This window comes from Hyperolius riggenbachi, chromosome 9 (assembly GCF_040937935.1).
Source record: "Hyperolius riggenbachi isolate aHypRig1 chromosome 9, aHypRig1.pri, whole genome shotgun sequence".
In the NCBI taxonomy this organism is placed as follows: Eukaryota; Metazoa; Chordata; class Amphibia; order Anura; family Hyperoliidae; genus Hyperolius; species Hyperolius riggenbachi.
The window spans coordinates 219,941,063-219,967,195 of NC_090654.1; the positions used below are offsets into that span (position 1 = coordinate 219,941,063).

Consider the following 26,133-nt stretch of genomic DNA (forward strand, 5'->3'; position numbering starts at 1 on the left):
ATTTTACATTTATTGGAGGAACCCCTCCCTTCCTTTCATATTACCGGGACGGAATCCGGCAAATTGGTGGAGTAGATGGTGTCCAGCAAAGGAGGAATTGCTAATGGCTGCCACCTGTATAACCCTAGTTATGAAAAGAAAAGGGTGAAAAGCATGCACCGAAATGCTCATAGACTTGAAGGAGTGTTTATTTATCTTTGTATGTGTCCGAGTGGAGCAACTAAATATTTTGAATTTAAAAAATGTTTGGTTTGGGTCCGCTTTAAATTAAAGTTCTGATCAGTTAAGCAAGGACTTTATACTACTGATTTGAATTATGTTCTAAAATGCAAGCTTGTCACAGTTATTATTTACATTACAAAAATGAGTTATCAGTGACCCATACCAATGAACCTCATGTTTCCAGATGCTATCATCACTACCGTAAAACAATATAATGACTGTAGTCAGTCTGCAACTTGTAGCAGCAAATGGGACAGTTTCAAAGTTCATTATTTAAAGGGAACCTGAATGGAGTAAAATTCTTTAAAATATGTACCTGCAAATGAATATTACATACTTACCTAATTATCAGTTCCTCTCAGAAGCTCACCATTTTCTTCTAACAATGATCCCTTCCAAGATTTTGGCAGAACTGAAATATATCAGTTGCTGTCAGTTATGTCAGATGCTGTCAGTTAGAACTGTAAGGACAACCTATGTGCAAGGCAATGTCCATGTTTCCATATGGCTTAAGTGGACGATGTTACAGTTTAACAAACAGTGTGCTGACCCGTAAGCTGCAACAGGGTTTTCGCCATTTTTAAAATGGAGGACGGAGAATTCCATCAATCACAGGACACGGGAGAGGAGAAAAAGATTGTTGAGTAGACTACATGGGAGGTAAGTATGACGTGTGTATTTGTATTTTGACTTTTAAATTTCAGTTTAGGTTTGCTTTAAGCAGAGATTAGTACACACTGCAGTTACATACTTAACCTCGTCATCAGTTCTTCTCAGAAGCTCACCATTTTCTTCTTACAATGATTTCTTCCAGTTCTGACAAGATTTGATCAAAACTGAAATATATCAGTTGTTGTCAGTTATAACTGAAAGGACAAACAATGAGCAAGGTAACGTCCATGTTCCCCTATGGCTCACGTGGGTGGTATTAAAGTTTAACAGTGTGCTGTCCAGGAAGCGGTTATGGGGTAATAGCCATTTTCAAAATAAAGGGCGGAGAATTCCACGTATCACAGTGAACAAACAGTGTGCAGGAGAGGAGAAAGATTGATGAGCAGACTACGTGGGAGGTAAGTATGTTGTGTGTATGTTTATTAACATTTTTCATTTTCAGTTCAAGATTGCTTTAAGCACAGAGTAAGGTAACGGTTTATGCTTTACTGACGGGAGGTGACATGCCTGTATCTTAAAAATGGGGGTAAAACAAATAACGCAAGTAAAATACATTGACCAGAAAACAATTTTAGTGCATTTTAAATATGCTAACATTTAAACTATTTTTTCTTTCTTTCAGCAAATACCTTTTAAAAGAAAAATATTTCTTGACTGTTGTACAGTCATACCAGTGTTCAGCACTCCAAGGAAAACAGGCTGTGAGGCTCCCGAAACCTCCTGTCATTTGCATAAATATTACAACAACAACAAAATAAGTCTATGGGAGACGTTTTATCAACAGAAACTTCTAGGTGAGATTTATTAGTCATAACACACTCAAAGTATGGCAGAGCAGGTGCATATGGGAGTCATTTAACATCACCGGGCATCCTGGTTCATACTCCCTCCTCACCTCTCAGGAACAGCACAAAGTAGAACTACCACTGAACACTTCCTGTTTTCAGAATTTCTGTTTACCAAATTCTTCAATAATATTGGAAACTTGGCATATGTGGTATCGTTTTAACCGGGACAAGCCAAATAATATACTTTGAGCTGTTTTATAAATGTGTCATGTGCCATTTGAAAATCAGGAAAGGAAAATGAAAAAAAATATATTTTCTGTATTTTAAACAATTTTTTGAAAAAATAAATAACCTAAAGAATGCCTTGGTTGTCCCGGAAAAAAAACAAAAACTGAACAAATACAGTGATGTGAAAAACTATTTGCCCCCTTCCTGATTTCTTATTATTTTGCATGTTTGTCACACTTAAATGTTTCTGCTCATCAAAAACCGTTAACTATTAGTCAAAGATAACATAACTGAACACAAAATGCAGTTTTAAATGATGGTTTTTATTATTTAGTGAGAAAAAAAACTCCAAATCTACATGGCCCTGTGTGAAAAAGTGATTGTCCCCTTTGTTAAAAAATACCTTAACTGTGGTTTATCACACCTGAGTTCAATTTCTGTAGTCACCCCCAGGCCTGATTACTGCCACACCTGTTTCAATCAAGAAATCACTTAAATAGGAGCTATCTGACACAGAGAAGTAGACCAAAAGCACCTCAAAAGCTAGACATCATGCGAAGATCCAAAGAAATTCAGGAACAAATGAGAACAAAAGTAATTGAGATCTATTAGTCTGGTGAAGGTATAAAGCCATTTATAAAGCTTTGGGACTCCAGCGAACCACAGTGAGAGCCATTATCCACAAATGGCAAAAACATGGAACAGTGATGAACCTTCCCAGAAGTGGCCGGCCGACCAAAATTACCCCAAGAGCGAGATGAGAAAACTCATCCGAGAGGCCACAAAAGACCCCAGGACAACATCTAAAGAACTGCAGGCCTCACTTGCCTCAATTAAGACTAGTGTTCACGACTCCACCATAAGAAAGAGACTGGGCAAAAACGGCCTGCATGGCAGATATCCAAGGCGCAAACCACTTTTAAGCAAAAAGAACATTAAGGCTTGTCTCAATTTTGCTAAAAAACATCTCAATGATTGCCAAGACTTTTGGGAAAATACTTTGTGGACCGCCGAGACAAAAGTTGAACTTTTTGGAAGGTGCGTGTCCCGTTACATCTGGCGTAGAAGTAACACAGCATTTCAGCAAGAGAACATTATACCAACAGTAAAATATGGTGGTGGTAGTGTGATGGTCTGGGGTTGTTTTGCTGCTTCAGGACCTGGAAGGCTTGCTGTGATAGATGGAACCATGAATTCTACTGTCTACCAAAAAATCCTGAAGGAGAATGTCCAGCCATCTGTTCGTCAACTCAAGCTGAAGCGATCTTGGGTGCTGCAGCAGGACAATGACCCAAAACACACCAGCAAATCCACCTCTGAATGGCTGAAGAAAAACAAAATGAAGACTTTGGAGTGGCCTAGTCAAAGTCCTGACCTGAATCCTATTGAGATGTTGTGGCATGACCTTAAAAAGGCGGTTCGTGCTAGAAAACCCTCAAATAAAGCTGAATTACAACAATTCTGCAAAGAGGAGTGGGCCAAAATTCCTCCAGAGCGCTGTAAAAGACTTGTTGCAAGTTATCGCAAACGCTTGATTGCAGTTATTGCTGCTAAGGGTGGCCCAACCAGTTATTAGGTTCAGGGGGCAATTTCGTTTTCACACAGGGCCATGTAGATTTGGAGTTTTTTTTCTCACTAAATAATAAAAACCATCATTTAAAACTGCATTTTGTGTTCAATTATATTATCTTTGACTAGTAGTTAACGGTTTTTGGATGAGCAGAAACATTTAAGTGTGACAAACATGCAAAAAAATAAGAAATCAGAATTCACATCACTGTATATGTATCATTTTCATGGCACAAGTAATAAAAAAAGTTATTGTTGTATCAATAGTGACAAAGGTGAAATGCCCAAATTGTTAGGGCTCTTAAAGAGGAACTGTAGAGAAAATAACAATATATACAATTGCTTATTTTTACAATTTTCATTTATAGATTATTTAGTCAGTGTTTGCCCAGTGTAAAATCGTTCCTCTCCCTGATTTATATTCTAAAATAAAGTGTAGAGAAATCGAGAGCCCAATATAGTGTAGTATGTGAAGCATAAATGAAGTAAAGGTTATCGTGAGAAAATTATACTCACAAACATGGGTTACCACAAAGGCAACCACTGTATAGGCGGGTGAGGAGATTAGACCTGTCCTCACTCAGGGATAAGAAGTCGCTCTCTGTAGATGCGAAAGGGGGTAGATCACCCCTCCACCAGGGGTGGACACGGTATAGCAGTAGGAGAACAGAGGCGCCAGCAGGATAAAAGTGGATAAAAACTTTAAAATTTGCTGGGAGGAAGCGGTGGACTTACCTCCATAAAGCAGACATGAAAGACTGTCTGAATAATAGTCACATTTATTAATTAGTACCCCAAAACAGTGCAACACGTTTCGCAGGCCCAGCCCGCTTCATCAGGCAATAAACATGGGGACAAGACAGAATTTCAGCAATAGCCAGCGTAGCGCTACACTGGCTATTGCTGAAATTCTGTCTTGTCCCCATGTTTATTGCCTGATGAAGCGGGCTGGGCCTGCGAAACGCGTTGCACTGTTTTGGGGTACTAATTAATAAATGTGACTATTATTCAGACAGTCTTTCATGTCTGCTTTATGGAGGTAAGTCCACCGCTTCCTCCCAGCAAATTTTAAAGTTTTTATCCACTTTTATCCTGCTGGCGCCTCTGTTCTCCTACTGCTATATTCTAAAATGTATCACTGGTGGTGACATCTTTAGTTCTACCAGGTGATCTGTACGGAATGTTCATTTACTGAGAGTTCTATGCACAGAGGGAGATATTGCTTGCTTGGCAGTTAGAAAAAGCTGTTATTTCGCATCCAGTGAAACAAGGTTCACAGACAGGAAACTGGCAGTACCATGGTCCTGACATCACACTGTGGAAGGGCTTTCACCACAATATCAGCCACAGAGACCCTTGATTATCTATTCAAGAAAAAAAGTAAAGATTTTTCATGGAAAAGGTGGTATCAGCTACTGATTGGAATTAAGCTCAATCCTGGGTTAAAGTTCCTCAGTAAGGGGTAAAAACCCTGGCACGCAAAGTGGTTAAAGAGAACCTGAACTGAAAATAAATAAGTCAAAATAAACATACACAGGTCATACTTACCTCCCATATAGTTTGCTCATCAATATTTCTCCTCTCCTGCGTTCCATTTGTCCTCTGTGATTGATGGAATTCTCGGCCCTCCATTTTGAAAATGGCCATTACCCCATAACCGCTTCCTAGTCAGCATACTGTTTAACTGTTATATCGCCCACTTGAGCCATAGGGAAACATGGACATTACTATGCATATTCAGTTGTAACTGACAGCAGCTGATCTATAACTAACAGCAACTGGTATATTTCAGTTCTGACAAAATACTGTCAGAACTGAAAGGGATCACTGTAAGAAGAAAATGGTGAGCCTCTGAGAGAAACTGGTGGCGAGGTAAGTATGTAATATTCATTTGCAGCTCCATCTTGTTTATTTTAAATAATTTTACTCAGTTCAGGTTTTCTTTAAAGAAAACCAATAAAACTAACCAGTAATAACAATGATACAGGTTCAAAAACTATGACGTAATGTTTGACTTCCCCTGTAAAAGTCAGTATAGTTCTGGCCCCTTAAAACCTCTCAAGGGTCTCTATTGATACTTTTAGGTGCTAGATGGTTTAACTGACCTATGGGAAAACTCACGAGTCACGACTTCAACGCAATTTAGCCGATTTCTTTAGCGGCCCCATCTCCCTGATAATGCTGGCTTCAAATTAGGCTTTCCCTGAAGGCAACTTCTAATTGTATCTTCTTTCGTTATTCAGTCAGATTTACGCTGGGGTTTGCTCAGTTTTCTCTTTGAAAAGCTCTTACTAGGAAGTTGCGGCAGTCCCACCAGAAGCTATGTGTGGTTGTGAAAGTTTGCTCAGGTTTGCCTGCAAATCGAGGCTGAATTCTTGTGCCGTGCTTCCTGACAGGGCTTGATAAGTGATCTGAATTGAGGCTTAAAGCTGAGAGCAAAATATAAACTGACACTTACGCAGATGGGTTGTATATTTCAAAGCAGTCAAATCTGTGTTATTGGCATGCGAGATTTATTTAGGGAAGCCAATTAGGCTATTTACAGAAGCTTATTTTCTGCTCGGCTGTGTGGAATCGGTCCTTTAACGACTTGCTACAGACTGATTCAGTAATTCTGCCTCCCTTTGACGACATTCAGCCTCATTTAAGCTGCCTTGCTACTGGAATTATGGAATTTGGCAGGGTCTACAGGAAGACAAGTGAATGTTTATATTGCCTTAGAGAGGGAAATCAGTTAGCTGTGAGCTGGCAACCTTTAACTAGAGAATTCTAAGGTTGCTTTGTACCTGCAATAGCATCTGTGACCCCATTTTGCAGCGCAGTAAAGTGACGGGCCCTGCGAGTGGAGGGATAGGGATGGCAATCTGCAGAGGGGAAGCTGGGAATCGTCTTAAGGAGGAACTCCATCTTTGTGACAAACTTGATACTATGAAGCATAGTAGTGAAGTCATATTTGCAAATCTGAATAGTCAAATAGTTTTCTTATTAAAACAGAAACCATGTACAACATTCTATTTACGGTACTTGTATTTATAAAACAGAGGTGTAAGTAGAGTATAAAATGATTAAAAAAAACCAGTAACATGGGGGGGTGGGGGGAGGGGGTCGGTAGTTGTGGACCTACCATCCCACCGAACACTTGACAGATTAGAGTCAATGCAAAGATAACAATCTATTTAATTACTACAAGAAGACGCAACACGTTTCACGGGTCTCAAGCACGCTTCATCAGGCAATTATAACAGGAGCAAACTTTCAGTCCATCGGTAGAAGACCAGACTCATTTCTACTGTCCAATTAATATTATGCCTGGAGTTTTTCCAGAACAGATACCAGGGCTGTGGAGTCTGAGTTGCAGTAATTTTGGGTATCTGGAGTCGGAAACTGAGGAGTCGGAGTCAGATGATTTTTGTACCATCTTCACAGCCCTGGTAAGAATTAGACTGAGGAGTGAAGTCGAGGAATAGGAGGTTTCATAAACTGAGGAGTCGGAAGATTTTTGTACTGACTCCACAACCCTGACGGATACTAATAATATTGTGCTGTAAGATATGCTATTGCCTGTTGTTCTGTATTTATAAATACTGAATTTCAATAAGTTATGTACGCAAAATGTCTGTTCTGATTGTACCACTCACCTGCCGTGTATTTTTCAAATAAAGACTGGTTTTGTTTAAAAAAAAAATATTATACTTATGTCTACTTAAAGTGAACCTAAACTCAGAACTTCCTCTCTGCTCTAAAAGATACGTCACAACATAATAACCTTTAACGAAAAAAACATTTCTTTGTTACAACTTATAAAAATTCTAAAAAAACCCAAAACCCTGAAAAGTTAACTTTCCGGACATTACTGGGAACACAGAAAGGGTTAAACTTCACAGTGAACAACCAATGGTACCATGTAACAGGGACACAGAGGCGCCAGAAGAATAAAAATGTCTAAAAAGTTTAAAATTTGTGGAGGCAGTGGTGGACTTACCTCCTCCACACAGACACAAGATATGCCAACAAAGTTTAGCAGAACAAATTTATTTACATACTCCAGGGGAAAATTCAATGCGTTTCGCAGGTATCATCAGACAATAGGTAGGAGTAGGTACAGTTCAGGTCTGTAGTTGGGCCAAGCGCCTCTGGCACCAGCTCACAGTCCTCATTCACACTTGCTGATAATACCCAATTAGGCAGACTGATCACCCTAGATCAGTGATGGCTAACCTTGGCACTCCAGCTGCACTCCAGCTGTGACAAAACTACAAATCCCATCATGCCTCTGCATCCCCAAGTTATGCTTACAGCCGAGTATTGCAATGCCTCATGGGACTTGCAGTTCCACCACAGCAGTTACTGCCCTAGACACACACAGAGTAAATTTCTTTGCAACTTTATGTGTTTTCATTGTATGATATGCAAGAGTAATGCTAGGTACACACCATACAATTTTCTGACAGATTTACCTGCCAGTGCAAAGCTGAAGAATTGGACAAGCACCATCAATAGCACTAAGTAGCACTAAATAACAGAAGGCTAGTAAATATATTGATCAATGTATGTGTGCAGAAAAGCCAAACAAGAGAACCACATGTACAAAAAGACAAGCGTATGGCCCTGCATAAACCGCACCACAATATGTAGAATGTACAAAATAGCCTTTATTAAACCATACAAATAACAATAAAACCATAAAAACAAGCACAGTATCAATAAAGCCCTCAAAATTGCACTGAGTGTGCTGATATCAATCATGAGGGTACATGTGTAAAATGTAACGTGAACGCAGCTGCACACACCGGGAGCAGGGAGGAAGGGGATGTGAATGAAACAGGCCTAAACATGCAGATGCTTGACTCTACTAATGGAGTGTGTATCTAGTGGGATGAGGGAGGGTAATGGAAGATAATTCCATATACTGGGGACAGTGGGTAAAACGTGATGGCCAAAATACATAAGGGGCAGTAAAAGCCCTGGTGAAAGAAGAGTCCAGGTGACTGGAAGCGAATGTGCTGGGTGAAGAGCTTACCGGAGTGGCGCTGGACCAGAGGGCAGGCGTGCAGAGAGCCGTCGCGATTCGCCGCAAACAGCGGCGAATTGCCCGGAAGAAGCCGCTGTTTGCAGAGTAGAGGCCACCCATCTGCATGTTTAGGCCTGTTTCATTCACATCCCCTTCCTCCCTGCTCCCGGTGTGTGCAGCTGCGTTCAGGTTACATTTTACACATGTATCCTCATGATTGATATCAGCACACTCAGTGCAATTTTGAGGGCTTTATTGATACTGTGCTTGTTTTTATGGTTTTATTGTTATTTGTATGGTTTAATAAAGGCTATTTTGTACATTCTACATATTGTGGTGCGGTTTATGCAGGGCCATACGCTTGTCTTTTTGTTCATGAGATTTACCTGCCAGATCAATTATTTCCAACATGTCCGATCTGAATTTCGATAGATTTTTCGATCGTTTATCGATTTTCATAGAAGTGAATGGAAATCCATCGGAAAAACGATCGCAAAAACAATCGAAAAATCGATTGAAATTCAGATCAGACATGTTGGAAATAATCGATCCTGCAGGTAAATCTGCCAGTAAATTGTATGGTGTTTACCTAGAATAAGGATCTGTTTCAAAGCTCTAGTTCACGCTTCCAAATTTCTCTTTGTTAGCAAAGGGAATATGGAGACAATGTTATTTTTTACGTAATATTAAGTTCTGGTGGAGCAATTCTAGAGAAATTTACTTCGGAAAAGTCAGTCACATGACTCACTGACAAAGTACAAACTGCCTTCATATGACCTCGCACACCTCCTACTTTTCCCTCTCCTGTGGATGACAAAGAGGTGGGCACCAGGGTCAATGTTTTATGTTTTCCACTGTGCTGACAGTTGCTGGCCATCCACTGTGAGGGACATCTTGGACAGAGGTGCTCCACTTGAATTTACAGCGGAATAGGATGAGGTATCCTCCCTTATGTTTACCTCATGCCCTTGTAGATGTCCTGTCCACTCATGTCCTTTTTTAGCAGGTATTGGATACCCGCACGTCTGCTCACTTAATCCATTTTTTAGACAACGTTAACCTAATGCACTTCAGTCTTAAATATCTCAAACAAAGAAAAAGCTATTAATGAGAAATTTGGTGTGGGGCCTTGCAAGGAGATGTGCTAAGAGTAGCAGAACTAACATTTGGCTAAGACAAATGCATCATGGATAGACTGAGAACTTTTCAATAAACCTTCGTATTCCACAAAATAGCCTAAACTACGTTCTGTTCAATAATGCAATTTACATCAGTATTTTACATGCAGTAGAACCTCAGTTATCCAGAATTCAGTGAAACAGACCTCTCAAGCAACCAGAAAAAATCCCGGCCTTGTAAAACAACTTCACAACTTTTTTTTAACAGTACAGCATACCGTAATAATACTGTGCTGCAGTTGCTTTATTTTGTCTTTGTTTTTAATTCTATTTCAACATTAATACAGAGTTTATGGTGTGATGAATGAGGAATAGAAAAGTATTAGGTAAACCTATTTGTAATAGTAACTCGACTCCAGGTATTCCTGGATTAATTGCATAAACATCTCACCGTAGAGGAGGACTACAAATAAGTTTTCTTTTTTAATAAAATTAGGCATACTTGGACAAAGCCGGCTATAGCTACAAAGGGGCAAAAGTAACTTGGGGGTCCCCCTGACACCCCTTTGCAACCCCCCCCCCCCCCCCCCGGGACACTGAGCAGTCTGCCAGGCCCGATCCAATCCCCCCCCCCTTCCCCCTCCTTCCATGAAACAATATTAGGTGTCTATCATATGCCCAGGAACATTGCCCCTTTGCCTCTATGGAAGTGCAGGGCCCTGAACCTGGATACATTATTAAATGTGCACTGCAGGTGCTGTGTGTGAATGATTGTAATTCCCCAGCTGTAGGATTGCTATTTTACCAAACAGTATTTTTCACAATGATCTGATATGACACAGGTGAGAACTGCCACTGAATAGTAGAACTTGATAAGTCAAGGCTTTAGTCACTTTTTTGAAAATGAAAGTAGGCTTTCCAGATTGTGCAACTGTAATTGTAAAATGAAAACAGATAATTGTCTCCTATATTCTGTACCTAAAATGCCATGTGTGGTGACAGATATGTGCTCACCATTGAGAGAAAAAGTATACGTAAATATGGAAGTCTACAGAGCTGCTTTTCCTCTGGTGAACACATCCATGTTTAGCACAAGCAATCAGACAGAACACCATCAGGGCAAATGTTTGTTGCTGTTCAGTCGCTATTCGGTTGTGTCCAAGTCTTGGCGACCCCATGGACTATAGCATGCCAAGCCCCTCTACCTTCTACTGCCTCTTGAAGCTTGTCCGTCTGGACTCGAAAGCCCATACCTGCTTGTCCAAGCTCGTGCTTGTTGCTCCCATGATACTAGCTAGCCATCTTTTTCCCAGCATTATGGTCTTCTCCAATGAACCCTGCCTTCTTGTTATGGGTGCACAGTATTTAAGCTTCAACACTGCTTCTCCCAATGAACAGTCCAGGTTAATTTCTTTAATGAGTGACTGATTGGATCTTCTTGTAGTCCAAGGGACTCTTAAAAGTCTTCTCCTGCACCCCATTCACAGGTGTCAATTCTTTGGCATTCAGCCTTCCTTTTGGTCCAACTCTAACAACCATGCACTAATACTGGAAAAAACATGGTTTTGGCTAAACAAACCTTTGCTGACAAGGTGCCAGCTCTCCTTTATTGTACATAAGTGATTATATTAGGTGTCTAAATGGTGTTTCCGATGCTCTTCGGAAGTATTGTAAAGGCAAAGTCTGAATTTTCAATAGGTCTTCTGGAGCGGCATAAAGCTATGTGTTATGTATTTTACATGAATTGAGTTACATTTTCCTGTTATGCTGCATTTATTTTTTTTATACTTTTACTGCAGCCTGTCCTGTTATGCTGAATCTGAATTCAGCCCGTCCTGTCATGCTGGATTTGAAATCCTGCCTATCCTGTCATGCTGCATTTGAAATGCTGCTTGTCCCATTATGCCCTGTTATGCTGCATTTAAAATGCTGCCTGTCCTGTTATGCTGCATTTGAAATGCTCCCTGTCCTGTCATGCTGCATTTGAAATGCAGCCTGTCCTGTTATGCTGCATTTGAAATGCAGCCTGTCCTGTTATGCTGCATTTGAAATGCAGCCCGTCTTGTTATGCTGCATTTGAAATGCTGCCTGTCCTGTTATGCTGCATTTGAAATGCAGCCTGTCCTGTTATGCTGCATTTGAAATGTTGCCTGTCCTGTTAAGCTGCATTTGAAATTCTGCCTGTCCTGTAATGCTGCATCTGAAATGCTGCCTGTCCTGTTATGCTGCATTTTAAATGCTGCCTGTCCTGTTATGCTGCATTTTAAACCCTGCCTGTCCTGTAATGCTGCATCTGAAATGCTTCCTGTCCTGTTATGCTGCATTTGAAATGCTACCTATTCTGTCATACAGCTTTTGAAAAGCTGCCTGTTCTGTTATGCTGCATTTGAAATGTTGCCAATTCTATTATTCTGTATTTGAAAAGCTTTGCTTGTTGCTTACTGAATGCACTGTGTGGCTGGAATAAAACCCTTTCCATACCCAAATAAAATGCCTGTGCAATTCAAATGGTACAGCCATTCACATATAAAAATAAGGCTATCCTAGTGTAAAATAAATACTATCTGCATAAACCAATAGACATATTTCTCTGAAGGTTAACATTTCTTCTGGTTATATCCAAAAGGCATGGAAAAAAACAAAATTAGCTACTAGTTTTAAAAAGTGTAAAAACACACAGTTTAAGAATAAGAAAACAACTTCTTACCTGAGTTCGAGCTGCCTCTCGTTCCTGTATAACAGAGCCCATTTCCTCAGCTGTGATTTGTTCACGTCTTTCCCGACTCCGCCTAATACGCTCCAAAATGAGTTCCCCATTCTGCTGAATTGCTACACCTCCATCTGCTTCTCCCAGTCTGGCAAGCAGCTCCTGGAGAGTCTGAAGGAAGGATTGTTGCATTGTGATGCCCATACACAGTCTGGGACTTAAAATGCACACAGGCAGAAATATGACCAGTGACCACCTATTAGATTCTATTAGTTATTCTATTATTCTCATAGGATAATTTTTCCTTAAAGGAGGATTCAAGGAGAAATAGTAAATATGATGGATTTATGAGGTGCCTGATTTGGATCACTCTGAATGGCTGGTGGAAGTCCGCTTACACAGGAAGTGAAGGAGAGACATGATGATCACCACCAGTTAAAAGACTTGGGGCCTGATGGACACAAATGTACAAATATTGCCATGCACAGACATCGCATTGCAATAATACCTTACAGCTGGCACGGTATAAAGCTCGTTGCACTTTTAGCGTGACCCGTGGTATTAAACTAGAGTGACTGTTGCTAAGGTGACGCACGCTACTTACGGTAACACTTGTTAGTAAGGCCCATTACCATAGCAACGGTCACGCAAGTCTAGTATCGCAGTTTGCGCAAATAGTGTAACTCATGTTACACAGTGCCGCCATTAAGGGTAATGGCGGCACTGTGTAATATTGCTGTAATGTTTGTGCACAGCAATATTAATGCACTTTTGTGCAATAGCCTCTTAATCACTTAATAAATAGATCCTGCACTTCTCCAGAAATTCTTCTTGCTGGAAAAATTCTCCTGGGAATGGATTAAAATGAAAATGGATCCAGCAGTTAACCAGGTAATTCTCTAAAAATGAGTTTTTAGTTTTGTAACTTCATATTGCAGAAACACAATGACTTATAAATGCTAACACTGGTTGAAGTACACCGGTTATAAGACAATCACAGATGACACAGCACATCTTGGAGTCCAGTGGATTATTCTTCAGTTGGGTCCCCTGCATACAGTAATTTAGGGTCAGGTTAGTATCATCGGTTAAAGGGGAGTATGGGCATACACAGAGAGTTACTGTCTCAGCAGCACAGGGGTCAGTAGAGTGAGATGTTTGCATGCAGGAAAAGACTAGCTGATGCCCCTCCTAGCTCATCACTGACTACCTCATTGGGGAGATGATGGGTAGATGAAAGAGTATTGGCAGCGGACTGACCAATAAGATTTCTCTGGCATCTCAACAAGAAGAGAAGCTACTGAATCAGCTAGCTGGATACTTACTGTGTATACTCGAATACAAGTCGACCTCGTGTATAAGTCAACCCCAATATTTGACCCTCTTAAGCTCGAATTTTTATTGACAAGTGTAAGTCTACCCAGCAAAGTTAATGGCCACACATGGGGATTAGGAAGAATTAACACCTGTACTTGGGACCTAGGAGGGGTTAATGACTGCACTGCATACAGTATTACAGCCATTAACCTCTCCTGTCCCTTATGTGCAGCCAATAACTCCTCTAGGCCCCTAAGTGCAGCAATGATTCACTCCCCTTCCTGCAGCCCAGTACTTCCCCCCTGACCCTTTCCTTGTTAATTGTTGTGGCCAAGACTTTCAGACCTGTGCTTTCTTGGCATTCCCTTTATGAATAAAGTGTCAATTGCTGCAAATGTAAATGTCACTAATAGTACACACATTACTCAGTGGGTTCAGTGTTGCCCATGACTCATGTATAAGTCGACCCCTATACTTTGATTTAGTGAGTCAGACCTACATTTTTAGACTTAAACTCAAGTATATAAAGTATTTATTATTAATATTATTTGTACATTGCTAGAAAATGCAAATGATGTATTAACAGCTAGTGTGATTCCTGGTGGTCGTTAACGACTCCAAGTATCAAAATAAGAGGGACCAGGAGCTCAATGGTGCAATATCGTTTGTACAAGTTAACCATCTTAGCGGTATGGACGAGCTCAGCTCGTCCATCACCGCCGATGGCTGCCGCTCAGGCCCTGCTGGGCCGATTTTGCTCAAATAAAGAGCAGCACACGCAGCCGGCACTTTGCCAGCCGCGTGTGCTGCCCGATCGCCGCCGCTCTGCGACGATCCGCCGCGAGCAGCGGTGAAAGAGGGTCCCCCCAGCCGCCTGAGCCCTGCGCAGCCGGAACAAATAGTTCCGGCCAGCGCTAAGGGCTGGATCGGAGGCGGCTGACGTCAGGACGTCGGCTGACGTCCATGACGTCACTCCGCTCGTCGCCATGGCGACAGGAGAAGCCAAACACGGAAGGCTGCTCATTGCGGCCTTCCGTGTTACTTCTGGCTGCCGGAGGCGATCGGAAGAACGCCTCCGGAGCGCCATCTAGTGGGCTTTCATGCAGCCAACTTTCAGTTGGCTGCATGAAATAGTTTTTTTTTTATTTAAAAAAAACCCTCCCGCAGCCGCCCTGGCGATCTTAATAGAACGCCAGGGTGGTTAATAGGATAAGATGTAGGTATTATACTCACAAGGATGGGTTGCAAAGATCTGCAACCACCATTAGATCCTACGGAAAAATAACCATTCCTGCTCGTTATTCCAGGTCTACATAACAGGATTTGGTTGGTCGCACTCCTTGGAAATATTGGAAACACTAGGGTTTGCAATACAGGACCCCAAAGGGTCATAGCTAGTCTAAAAACACTGTTTTAAATCATGTATTAGAAAATGGAAAAAATGGAAGGCTGGACTAAGGCTTTAATTTTAATTTCGTCTTGAGTGGCAAGAAGCCTATTAAAGAGGAACTTCAGCCTAAACAAACACTGTCATTAAGTTACATTATTTATGTTAATTAAAATAGATAGGTAATATAATCTATTACCCACACTGTTTTAAAAGAACAGGCAAATGTTTGATTTCATGAGGGCAGCCATCTTTTTGGTTGAAAGGAGGTGACAGGGAGCATGATACACAGTTTCAACTGTCCTGTGTCCTGAGCACCTCTCCCAGTTGCTAGGCAACGTGAATAACAACATAGGAAATCCCATCATGCTCTGCACAGCATCAGGTAAAAAAAGCCCGGGCTTTTTTTCTTTGATGGGTGGAGCTTAGGTAAAAATGCAGCTAAAAAGGATGCTTTGGTAAGAAAAACAAAGTTCTGATGCTGTGAAACTGTTAAAGAAACACCAAGCCTTTTCAGTTCTGCTGGGTAGATTTTTAGTCCGGAGGTTCACTTTTTAAGCTCTTCTATCATTTCAAGCAAACCTGAACTGAAAATAGACCAATGAGGTAATTAATGGTATATATAGTACTAATCCTACTTAACCTCCCTGGCGGTAAGCCCGTGCTGAGCATCGCTCAGCCCCGCTGGGCCGATTTGCATAATTTTTTTTTGTTGCACGCAGCTAGCACTTTGCTAGCTGCGTGCACGTGCATTGCCCGATCGCCGCCGCTACCCGCCGATCCGCCGCTATATGCGTCGCCGCAGCCGCCTCCCCCCTCCCCCCCCCCAGACCCCGTGCGCTGCCTGGCCAATCAGTGCCAGGCAGCGCCGTGGGGTGGATCGGAGTCCCCTTTGACGTCACGACGTCGATGACGTCATCCCGCCCCGTCGCCATGGCGACGGGGGAAGCCCTCCAAGAGATCCCGTTCTTTGAACGGGATCTCTTGATCTCCGATCGCCGGCGGGGTTCGGAGGGGCTCGGGGGATGCCGCTGAGCAGCGGCTATCATGTAGCGAGACCTCGTCTCGCTACATGCAAAAAATTTTTTTTTTTGAAAAAACGTATTTGCTGCCCCCTGGCGGATTTTGACACACCGCCAGGAGGGTTAATAAAGTCTCAGGTTTCTGTGTCCGTGCCACACTGCGCAGATGCAGGGCCAAGCGGTGTGCGTGTCAGGTGTAGGTCGGTGGCGGTTTTGTGTGCGCAAGGTCACGGGAGCAAGTGCACCCCTGCAGCACCAGTTATCTAACAGGCTTATAAGACTAGTGGTAAATAAAAAGACTACAGTAAAGTTCTCTTTTCAATTTAAGGGATTACATTCTAAACAGCAGCCTTGACCGTGTGTTGTAAAATTTGCTTATATCAGCTGCGAAACAAAATAACTGTTTGAACTTTACCGCCCCTGTCCTATCAGCAGTGTTTGCTCAGCCAATTAGAAGTGTTTTGGCTTTGGTTTACATCATTAGTTGCTTATTTTAATCACATGGACTAATCATCTAAATGGCAGCAAGCTAACAATCGTATGTGCCACATATGAGGTTTTGGGGTTCCAAAATTTTTAAAAACAGTTTACAAATAGAAGAAGCAAAGGTAAAATTACTTTCTCTTGGGGAAAAAAAAATAAATGGCCAGGTTAAACACTGTAATTTTATTGATTCAAATGAACAAAACTCTCAGATTGCAATGCGCTTGGGACTAGGTTCCAGCTTCTTCAGGCATACAGTATAAAGAAAGCAAAATTTTCAATAAGCCTTAGTACAGCCTAACGCCTCAATCTTATGTGCCAGTTTCTGTTAGAAATACTGGGGAACCACTGTTTTATATGACAAAAAAAGCAACAAGAGAAGCAAAGTGAAAGAACTATTGCCATTTGCCCCTGCTATAAATAAAGCTAGACTGAATACAATGTATTCTTTCCTAAACACAGTGGATTTTCACTTTAAACTTTGTTGTACTAACGTTCCAACTTACATAAAGTACTCCCATTTTACGGCACATCACCCATCCTGCAGTCCAAAAATAATGACTGTCCCATTCCAATCAGGATACACAATGGGGAGGTAGGGGTGAAGGCCGGTAAGGCTTGTGTCAATGGCATGCCAGCACAAGTGGTGTCACTATTATAGCTGTCGCGAAGCCTAACCTGATAAAAGAAAGGGAAATAGAAGTCTCTGTGGGAGGCTTCTTACCGTGTCTCCTTCTTCGGGGTTGATGTCTTCTACCCTAGACAAAAGAGAGAGAGAGAGAGGATGAGAAGCAGCGCAGATAAAGCCACGAGAGGACAAACAATCAAGAGTGCTAAGTGGCCAGTGACTTACTCCTCAATTCAGAAGCAAAATGAATTCTCTTCCCAAATCTTTGGGAGTTGAAGTAATTTTGCTGCGTCTTCGGGGGACGCCCTGTACTCCCGGCGCATTATGGAGCCAGCTGTTCTGCTGTATCTTTCAATAATGCCGAGCTCATCTCTCCTCGGCTGCAGCCTGTTAACTTATTAATGTTTACTGCAAGATATGGCTACAGGGATCAGTTCTTCATATGTGCTGAGACGGTTGCTAAATCAGGCTCTTCACGTGTTTTTATTGATGGTTTCACTTTTAATTAGGGGCTCTGCTGCCACGCTCAGATCTCTGTGATGAAGTGTAAATGAAAAATATAAGGGGATATATATATATATATATACACACCGTATATATATATATATATATATATATATATATATATATATATATATATTCAAAGCTCTGTTTCCTGTGAAGTCATACAACGGATCAATGTCAAGATGTAGACTGCATGCCTGCGAAGTTCAAGAGCATTTTTCCACCTAATCTCTCCATCCCCCGCCCAAAGACTTATTTGTCAGCCACACATCACATCCCAAGATCCTCTTGGGAGGGAAGTTAAATGCCTCCTGCAAACAGGAAGCAAGCTCAGGCAGCTGATAAGACAACTACTGACATGCCACTCAGTGGCCCACTTGTAAAACGAACATTATGTCATTTCAGGAACTTAGAGCAAACTATCATATTCCCTTAAGAGAGTATCACAGATATTGTCAAATATATCACTACTACGCCATATCTAATCTCAGAACCACAATGCTACAACCAACTCTTCTAGAAAAGTTCCATAAAAAGGGCAATCCACCTAACCAGGCCATTTCTGTACTATATAAATTAATCTCCGGTGGAGATGCAGCCTCTAAAAACACATCACAAAGGGCCTGGGAAAAAGATATCACCAGAAATATATCGGAGGAAGAATGGAGAACGATATGGAACAACATGTCCAGATGTTCCACTAATGTATCAATCACTGAAACGTTTCTTAAGGTTCTATATAGATCTCACCTCACGCCAGATAGATACTCTAAATTCTCCACTGAAAAAAATCCAAACTGCTTTAGGGGCTGCACCACCACAGGAGATTTTAAACATATATGGTGGGACTGCCCAATTTCTCAAAAATTCTGGGAAAAAACATATGAATGTATGAGCTCAATCATAGGTAAGGACATCCGTCCAAACATGTTCAACTCCTTACTGAACTACCCATTGTCTAATTTGAACAAACATGAAAACTCCTTGCTTCTGAAAGTGAATACGGCAGCAAAATCTATAATTGCTAAACAGTGGAAAGATAAGTTATTACCATGGGAGAATTTAATAAATAAAATCAATAATATATGCATAAATGAATATCTGTCTAGCCTACTTCTAGAAACAACTGTCAGATATCTTGACATATGGGATCCGTGGCTTAGGTCGGAGCATGGCTCACATATACGCCATCAATTGGGGAATAACATCATATGATAACTACACTGGCCCCTGTATTATATATTTCATTTTATCTACAAGACTGACTTCCTACTCTACCCATTTAAGAATAGGCCTAAATTACCTAAGCCACAGAACAACATAATCAATGCACAAGATTATATATATGTCATGGCATTCCGACACCAGCATCAGTATTACTATCACCAATCGTACATTATGTGCTTTTCTTCGTTATGTTATATGTCATATGTTATTTACTTCTTCTTTACCTCTACAATATGGGAAAAATTCCCTCCAGAAGGACTGATTGTTACTCCTTTTGTCATATCTGTTGAGATGATTTCTATTTTATGGTTTTCCTATATCTGTATGTAAACCTTAACATCTTCAATAAAGCAATTTTGAAAGTAAAAAGAATTGAACTTCATCTCAATCAGTAGCTGACACCCCCTTTCCCATGAGAAATCTTTTCCTTTTCACTAACAGATCATCAGGGGGCTCTGTATGGTTGATATTGTGGTGAAACCCCTCCCACAGTGTGATGTCAGGACCATGGTCCTGACAGTTTCCTGTCTGTGAACCTAATTGCATTGTTGGAAATAACAGCTGTTTCCAAATGCCAAAAAAGCAAGCAGCATCTCCTTCCACTGACATCACCTGCCAGCAGTAAAATGTCACCATGTGATAAATGTCAGAATGTAAATCAGGGAGAGGAAAGATTTTACAATGGGAAAACACTGACTAAATCATTTATACATAATGATTGTAAAAAGGAAGTACTTTTTTCATTACATCATTTTCACTGGAGTTCCTCTTTAAGCTGCACGAAGCATGTGGGTATTTTGCTATGGAGTCCTAACAGTAGCCCCGCTCATAAGCCAGTCTCTCTATCGGTGCAGAGGCTGGCTAGCTCTCTGCTCCAATATGCAAGGCTGGAGTATGGTTAGATGGATACATGGGAAGACATAGATACTAATCAGTTTAGAAAAGACCAGTTACATCTACGAGAGGTGATTTTGTGTGATCGTCTTGATATAGAAACAAATACAGTATGTTGGGGTTGTTAATTTATCTAGATACAAAGTAGATTGCAGTCATTAAAAGAGCACTATCTCAAAAAAATGTCAAATTTAAAATACATTCATATAAGATGTACATTTGTCCCAGAGTACCATGTACTATAAATTACTTTTTTCCTATGTCCTTGTCACTAACCATAAGCAGTAAAGGTCTAACAAATTTTGGACTACTCCATCTCCTTATAGGGTATTTTCAGGGGTGAAATTATTTTCAAAAAACACTTACTGCATGGCAGTGGCTAGTCCAACTCTCAGAATAGTGTGTAAGCGAGAGTGGAGGCTGGCGGCATCTTAGTATAGATCCTTTCCACAGAGTGCTTTTTTTAAAGAATAAAGGAGGTGCTAAGATTCCCCCACAAGGAGATGGATTGGTCTAAAACCCATCAGATTTTAACTACCTACTGTAAGTGACAGCAACATGGGAGAGAAGCAAGATATAGTGCATTTTACTCCGAGTCAAATGTATTTCTTACACATATGTATATTAAATATTACAATTTTTTTGCAAAAATGCTCCTTTAACATATATACTGTTCTACAGTCAAGAAGTAAGAAGAACAGAACACTTTACAAGACCTATATATGAATTATTTTTCAGTGACTCCTCTGTACATTCTATGGGCGTTACTGTACCTGCATGCTGTACAATGAGCAATTATGACTGTAGATAGTAAGACATCAGAATGTGGTTCCCTCCATCATTTTATTTGTTTGTATGAGTACCTCTCGGTCTCCTGCACTGTCAATCTTTCAAAGGCGCTGGCCAAAGTGTTTATCTGACAGCGTCACTACTTGTACATTTGTGTATTTTTCAATCTGTCTGGGACAAGTCTGCATGCTGCCAATGTTTTCACATGCTTCTAGACCCACATGTAGGTACAAGGATCTATCCATCTACAGCCATTTATCAAGTTCAGCCGAGAGAAAATGTGACTTGAAAATGTGAGACTTATTTGGACTGCATTTTGTAAATATACCCATGTGAATGCTCTTAAACTGGATTCAACAGGTGGTCATATATCTCTGAAGCTATTTTTTAAGGAAAGGGGATATAACATTCCGTCTCTTCTTAAAGTAAGGAGAGCCAGAATTTTAAAATATACATATTAAAGGGTATGAACAGTTTTTCTATCTCTGCTTTCCTCCTCATCACACAAGGCAAATAGGATATGTTTCAAAAAAAAAAAAAAAGGAAACTCCTATAACCCAAAAGTCTCTATCAGAGCTTCAGAGTTTAATCTTTACATTTGTTTGGGCCCAAAAGCGTAGTAGAATTTCCAGAATAATAATGAATTGGAACAGGGACAGAGGAGGTTTAGGCCTACCTGATCTATATAATTACTACTGTGCAGCTAGGATTGCGCAATTTGCCCCAATTTTCTCCAAATATAACGCACCTCTGTGGGCCAAGATTGAAAACAATATGCTGGCACCCCTCAGCCTATCCTCTCTCCTATGGTCCACTAACACAAAAATAGCAACACTCAAGTCAATTTCTCCAGTGTCATATTATGCCCTCTCCCTATGGTATGGAGTTAGATTCACTAAGAGGCTGCAATCAACTCTCTCCCCTCTCACCCAAATTTTTAATAACCCCGCTTTCCCCCTGGGATAGAGTCTGGCTCCTTTACATGGTGGAAAAACAACAATATCACCCATTTACGCCACTTCTTGTTGCGAGATAACCTCCCTACTTGGAAGCAATTTAGAGATACTCATAATTTTCCTTCTGCTGAATTATTCCCAGCATTACAGATATATTACTTCCTCAAATCCATTCCAGGAGCTGCTAAAGGGCCTGCTGCTGTCACACATTTGGAAAGATGGTGTGAACATTCTCCCCTGACAGGGGGGCTTATTTCCTATCTTTATTCAATTTTCTCGCAACCCATAGAAACAACTAAACTGAAATCAATGCTACAATGGGAAGCTGACTTTAACACTTCTTTGACCATTCCTCAATGGACTTAATGCTGCCTCATTATTAACAAAGGTAGCAGCTACTACTCCCACATAGAAACGAGCTTGATAGTTTTACATAGAACCCACATCACACCAGCCATGCTACATGTAATGGACAGCAGTAGGCCCAAAACCTGCTTTGGACTATGTGGAAGAGAGGGTAATCACTCCCATATCTGGTGGTTTTGCCCGAAAGTAAAGGACTACTGGTCTTCAATTACACCTCTTATTGGTTCAGTCCTAGAAAGAGACATATCTCCAGACCCATTTATGTTATTGCTTGGTAATAAACCCAAAGGATGGAAATTTCCGTCACATCGCTTAGCCCAACACATTGCCAAAGCAGCCAAGCTTCATATAGCTAGAATGTGGCAAAAACCTATGCTTTCCCTTGATATGACAATATCTATAGTTTCAGATATCTTAACTTCAGAGCGATTGATCACAATAATCAATGACACAATGGACGTGTTTACTAAAACCTGGCAGCCCTGGCTGGATTACGTAGATAATCCAGGTCTCTCGATCTCTAGCACTGATGCCTTAATCTCACTTTGTAAGTCGCCATTGATGCTTAAAAACTTGTAATAATGAATGATTTTCTAATGCCTCCCAAGCCATACATCATGTTTGTGCCTTTGAACCCATGTGTGGAATGTTCTGTAAAAATGTCTAATGTTGAAATGTTCTGTTCTCTCCCCTTGTGGGGGATTATGTTATTGGCTGTTATTGTTAAAATGAGCAATTTGTTCAATAAAAACCTTTTTGAAACTAAAAAAAAAAAAAAAAAACCTAATCTAAATTCTATTTGCCCCACCCTCCCAAAAATGTGCCCCATAATCATAACTCTATAATCTCAACAGATTGAGAAAACAATTTCCTCTCTCCCTTCTCAGCAATGTACAGAGACATCCTGGATGAAAACCTGCTCCAGAACACTCTTGAGCTCAGACTGGGGCGACGGTTCAACTTTCAGCAGGACAACAACCCTAAGCACACAGCCAAGATATCAAAGGAGTGGCTTCAGGACACCTCTGGCCAATACAATAAATTAAATGTTGGTTTTAAATGATTCTGAAGCGATTCCTAACAACAACAAAAAAAAAAACCAAGATACTCACCTAAGGAAAGGGAAGGCTCTGGGTCCTATAGAGCCTTACCATTCCTCTCCTGGTTCCTTCGTTCCACCGCAGGCTCCTCCATTCAAATCTCCCGCTGCGGGAGGCTTCCGAATCCTTCAGGAACCCAAGTGTTCCTGAAGACAGGTGGCTCCGCAATGCACATGCGCGAGTGAGCATGCTCACGCATGCACAGTATGGAGCAGCCCGTTTTCAGGAGCACTCGGGTTCCTGAAAACTTCTGAAGCCTCAGGCAGCGGCAGAGAGCAGTCTCCAACCCAACGATCGGAGACTGCTAGCAGGTGAGACAGCGGTGGAAGACAGGGACAAGGGGAGTAACGGGAAGACTCTATGGGACCCAGAGCCTTCCCTCTCCTTAGGTGAGTATCTGTTCTTTTTTTTCAGAATCACTTCAGACTCCATTGAAAAAGCATTTTATGACAAGGTGTAAAACTATCACCTAGGAGAAAACTTAGGGAAAAAAATGAATTGCATATGGACTTGTGAATGTCCTTGAGTGGCCCAGTCAGGTGCTGCAAAGAGGAATGGGAAAACTGGCCAAAGATAGGTGTGCTAAGCTTATGGCACTGTAGGCTGTAATTCCTGCCAAAGGTGCATCGACAACGTATTGAGCCAAGGCTGTGAATACTTATATACATGTAATGTCTCCTTTTTTTTAATTTTTCATACATTTGCCAAAACCTCAAGTAAACTTTATTAACGTCGTCGTACTATTTTTCATTTATAAAAAACAAATCCAATGTCAACAAAGCAGTTCCTGATTTGATGTTGTGTATGATACAATGCAACGTGTGGAACCTGGCTGTAAGCACGGCACTCCATGTATGAGGATGAGCTAAAGCTGTTGTTAAGGGAGAGCATGGCACTCACTGTGTGAGGATCAGCTGAAGCTGTGAAGGGAGAGCATGGTACTCACTGTGTGACGATCAGCTGAAGCTGTTGTTAAGGGAGAGCATGGTACTCACTGTGTGAGGATCAGCTGAAGCTGTTGTTAAGGGAGAGCATGGTACTCACTGTGTGAGGATCAGCTGAAGCTGTTGTTAAGGGAGAGCATGGTACTCACTGTGTGAGGATCAGCTGAAGCTGTTGTTAAGGGAGAGCATGGTACTCACTGTGTGAGGATCAGCTGAAGCGGTTGTTAAGGGAGAGCATGGTACTCACTGTGTGAGGATCAGCTGAAGCTGTTGTTAAGGGAGAGCATGGTACTCACTGTGTGAGGATCAGCTGAAGCGGTTGTTAAGGGAGAGCATGGTACTCACTGTGTGAGGATCAGCTGAAGCGGTTGTTAAGGGAGAGCATGGTACTCACTGTGTGAGGATCAGCTGAAGCTGTTAAGGGAGAGCATGGTACTCACTGTGTGAGGATCAGCTGAAGCTGTTGTTAAGGCAGAACATGGTACTCACTGTGTGAGGATCAGCAGAAGCTGTTAAGGGAGAGCATGGTACTCACTGTGTTAGGATCAGCTGGAGCTGTTGAACACGGAGCAAGGCTTCATCTCGCTCTTCATTAGCCAATCTAAGTCTGGCCATGATTGCCTCATCTCTCTCACGCTGTGCATGGTAAACTTCTGAGACCAATGCTAAAAAGGAAAAGAGAGAAGTGAATGGTATATACAGTATATCATGTAGATGGCAAAGCTGCTGCACTAAGAACAGTCCAACAACATATACAAAGCAGTGCAAATTTTGCCACATCAGGTGATTTGGGCACACAGCCTGCAGGCTACACCTGGCACTGCCATAGACAGCAATATGAGTTTGCAGCAATGGTGCACTGGGTACTTTAATTGGGTGCTGGCAATAGCGAAATGTCTACGGAGTTCAGCTTTGATGAGCTCCGAATATCGGTTTCAGAGTTAGGCCAACCTTAGCCAATAAGTTTTGGATATCTGTTCCAGAGTTTGGCTATGAATAGGTAGAGGTGGATAGTGTAAGGCAGAGATGGAGGGGGGGATGGGGGGGTTAGATGCGGTAGTGTTAAGCAGAGATGAGGGGGATGAGCGTTAGCAGTAAGTATTTGGGAAGAAGGGGGGGGGGGGTTAGTGTGATGTGTGGGTAGGGGGGGGTTACTGTTAGGAATAACAAAATAGTAGAATATTGGTAGTAGTACATTGCCTATATTCTATTTATTAGTAGCAGAAGGTACCCAAATTTTAATTATTAGCAACACCAGGTATCCAAATCAACAGGTGCCTGGTGTATACGGTAATTTGGGACGAGTAGAGGTTGAAACTTGGTGGCTAGAAAACCTGCTGATCTGGTTTCAGTAGATTCCAGGATGCACCCCATGCAACAATCATGCAGCCAGTAAAGTTGAAATGAAGATTTGCGTCAGTGTTCTAAACAAAGTGGAACTAAATTCCACATAGCAATAGGGGTTGCAGAGTTCTTGATTGCATAGGGGCCTCAGGGCCAGAGGGGCCCTGAAGGGTCCTCCTTCAACCGCAGTATTAGCTCTTTATTGGTCCTGTGCTTGCAATGATCATATTTATTACAATGTATGGAAATCCTAAAGAAAACACACACACACACACAGAACATTTATATCATGCTTTTCTCCTGGTGGACTCAAAGCGCCAGAGCTGCAGCCCCTAGGAGGCGCTCTATTGGCAGTGGCAGTGTTAGGGAGCCTTGCCTAAGGTCTCCTACTGAATAGGTACAGGCTTACTGAACAGGCAGAGCCGAGATTCAAACCCTGGTCTCCTGTGTCAGAGCTCTTAACTATTACACTATCCAGCAATCTAAACGAAAGTTTAACTTGGCCTCCCATTTCTGGGAGCACAGAAAGGCTTAAGCCTCTGTGTCTATGAGCAGAGAGCCAGGACAGAGTTCACAGCTGCTGATAAGATCTAATTGAACACTTTGGTCTGGCTGACCAAACACAGAATACACAGCAATGATTTTTTTCAGCAACCACTTGTGGAAGACTTTTTATTGTGTGCTGTAAAAGAGTTTGGGTCTGCTTTGAAAGGAACCTGAAGTAAAAGGGATATGGAGGCTTCCATATTTAGTTCCTGCAAAAGCCAATGGGAATTAAAGGACAATTGAATTGAGAAAAATATGGAGGCTGCCATATTTATTTTCTTTATACAATACCAGTTGCCTGGCAGCCCTGC

At 41.5% G+C, this 26,133-nt stretch overlaps 1 protein-coding gene across 6 annotated transcripts in view; it reads right to left on the minus strand.

Annotated features, from left to right (window-relative positions):
• MIPOL1 (mirror-image polydactyly 1) overlaps window positions 1-26,133 on the minus strand; it is a 528,027-nt gene that overhangs the window by 286,056 nt on the left and 215,838 nt on the right. For all 6 annotated transcript variants that reach the window (XM_068254025.1, XM_068254028.1, XM_068254026.1 and 3 more), the window contains 3 exons: window positions 24,468-24,597; window positions 17,249-17,282; window positions 12,316-12,486 (listed from right to left, as the gene is read on the minus strand). In XM_068254025.1, coding sequence (XP_068110126.1) covers window positions 12,316-12,486; window positions 17,249-17,282; window positions 24,468-24,597 — 335 coding nt within the window. The remainder of the gene's footprint in view (window positions 1-12,315; window positions 12,487-17,248; window positions 17,283-24,467; window positions 24,598-26,133) is intronic.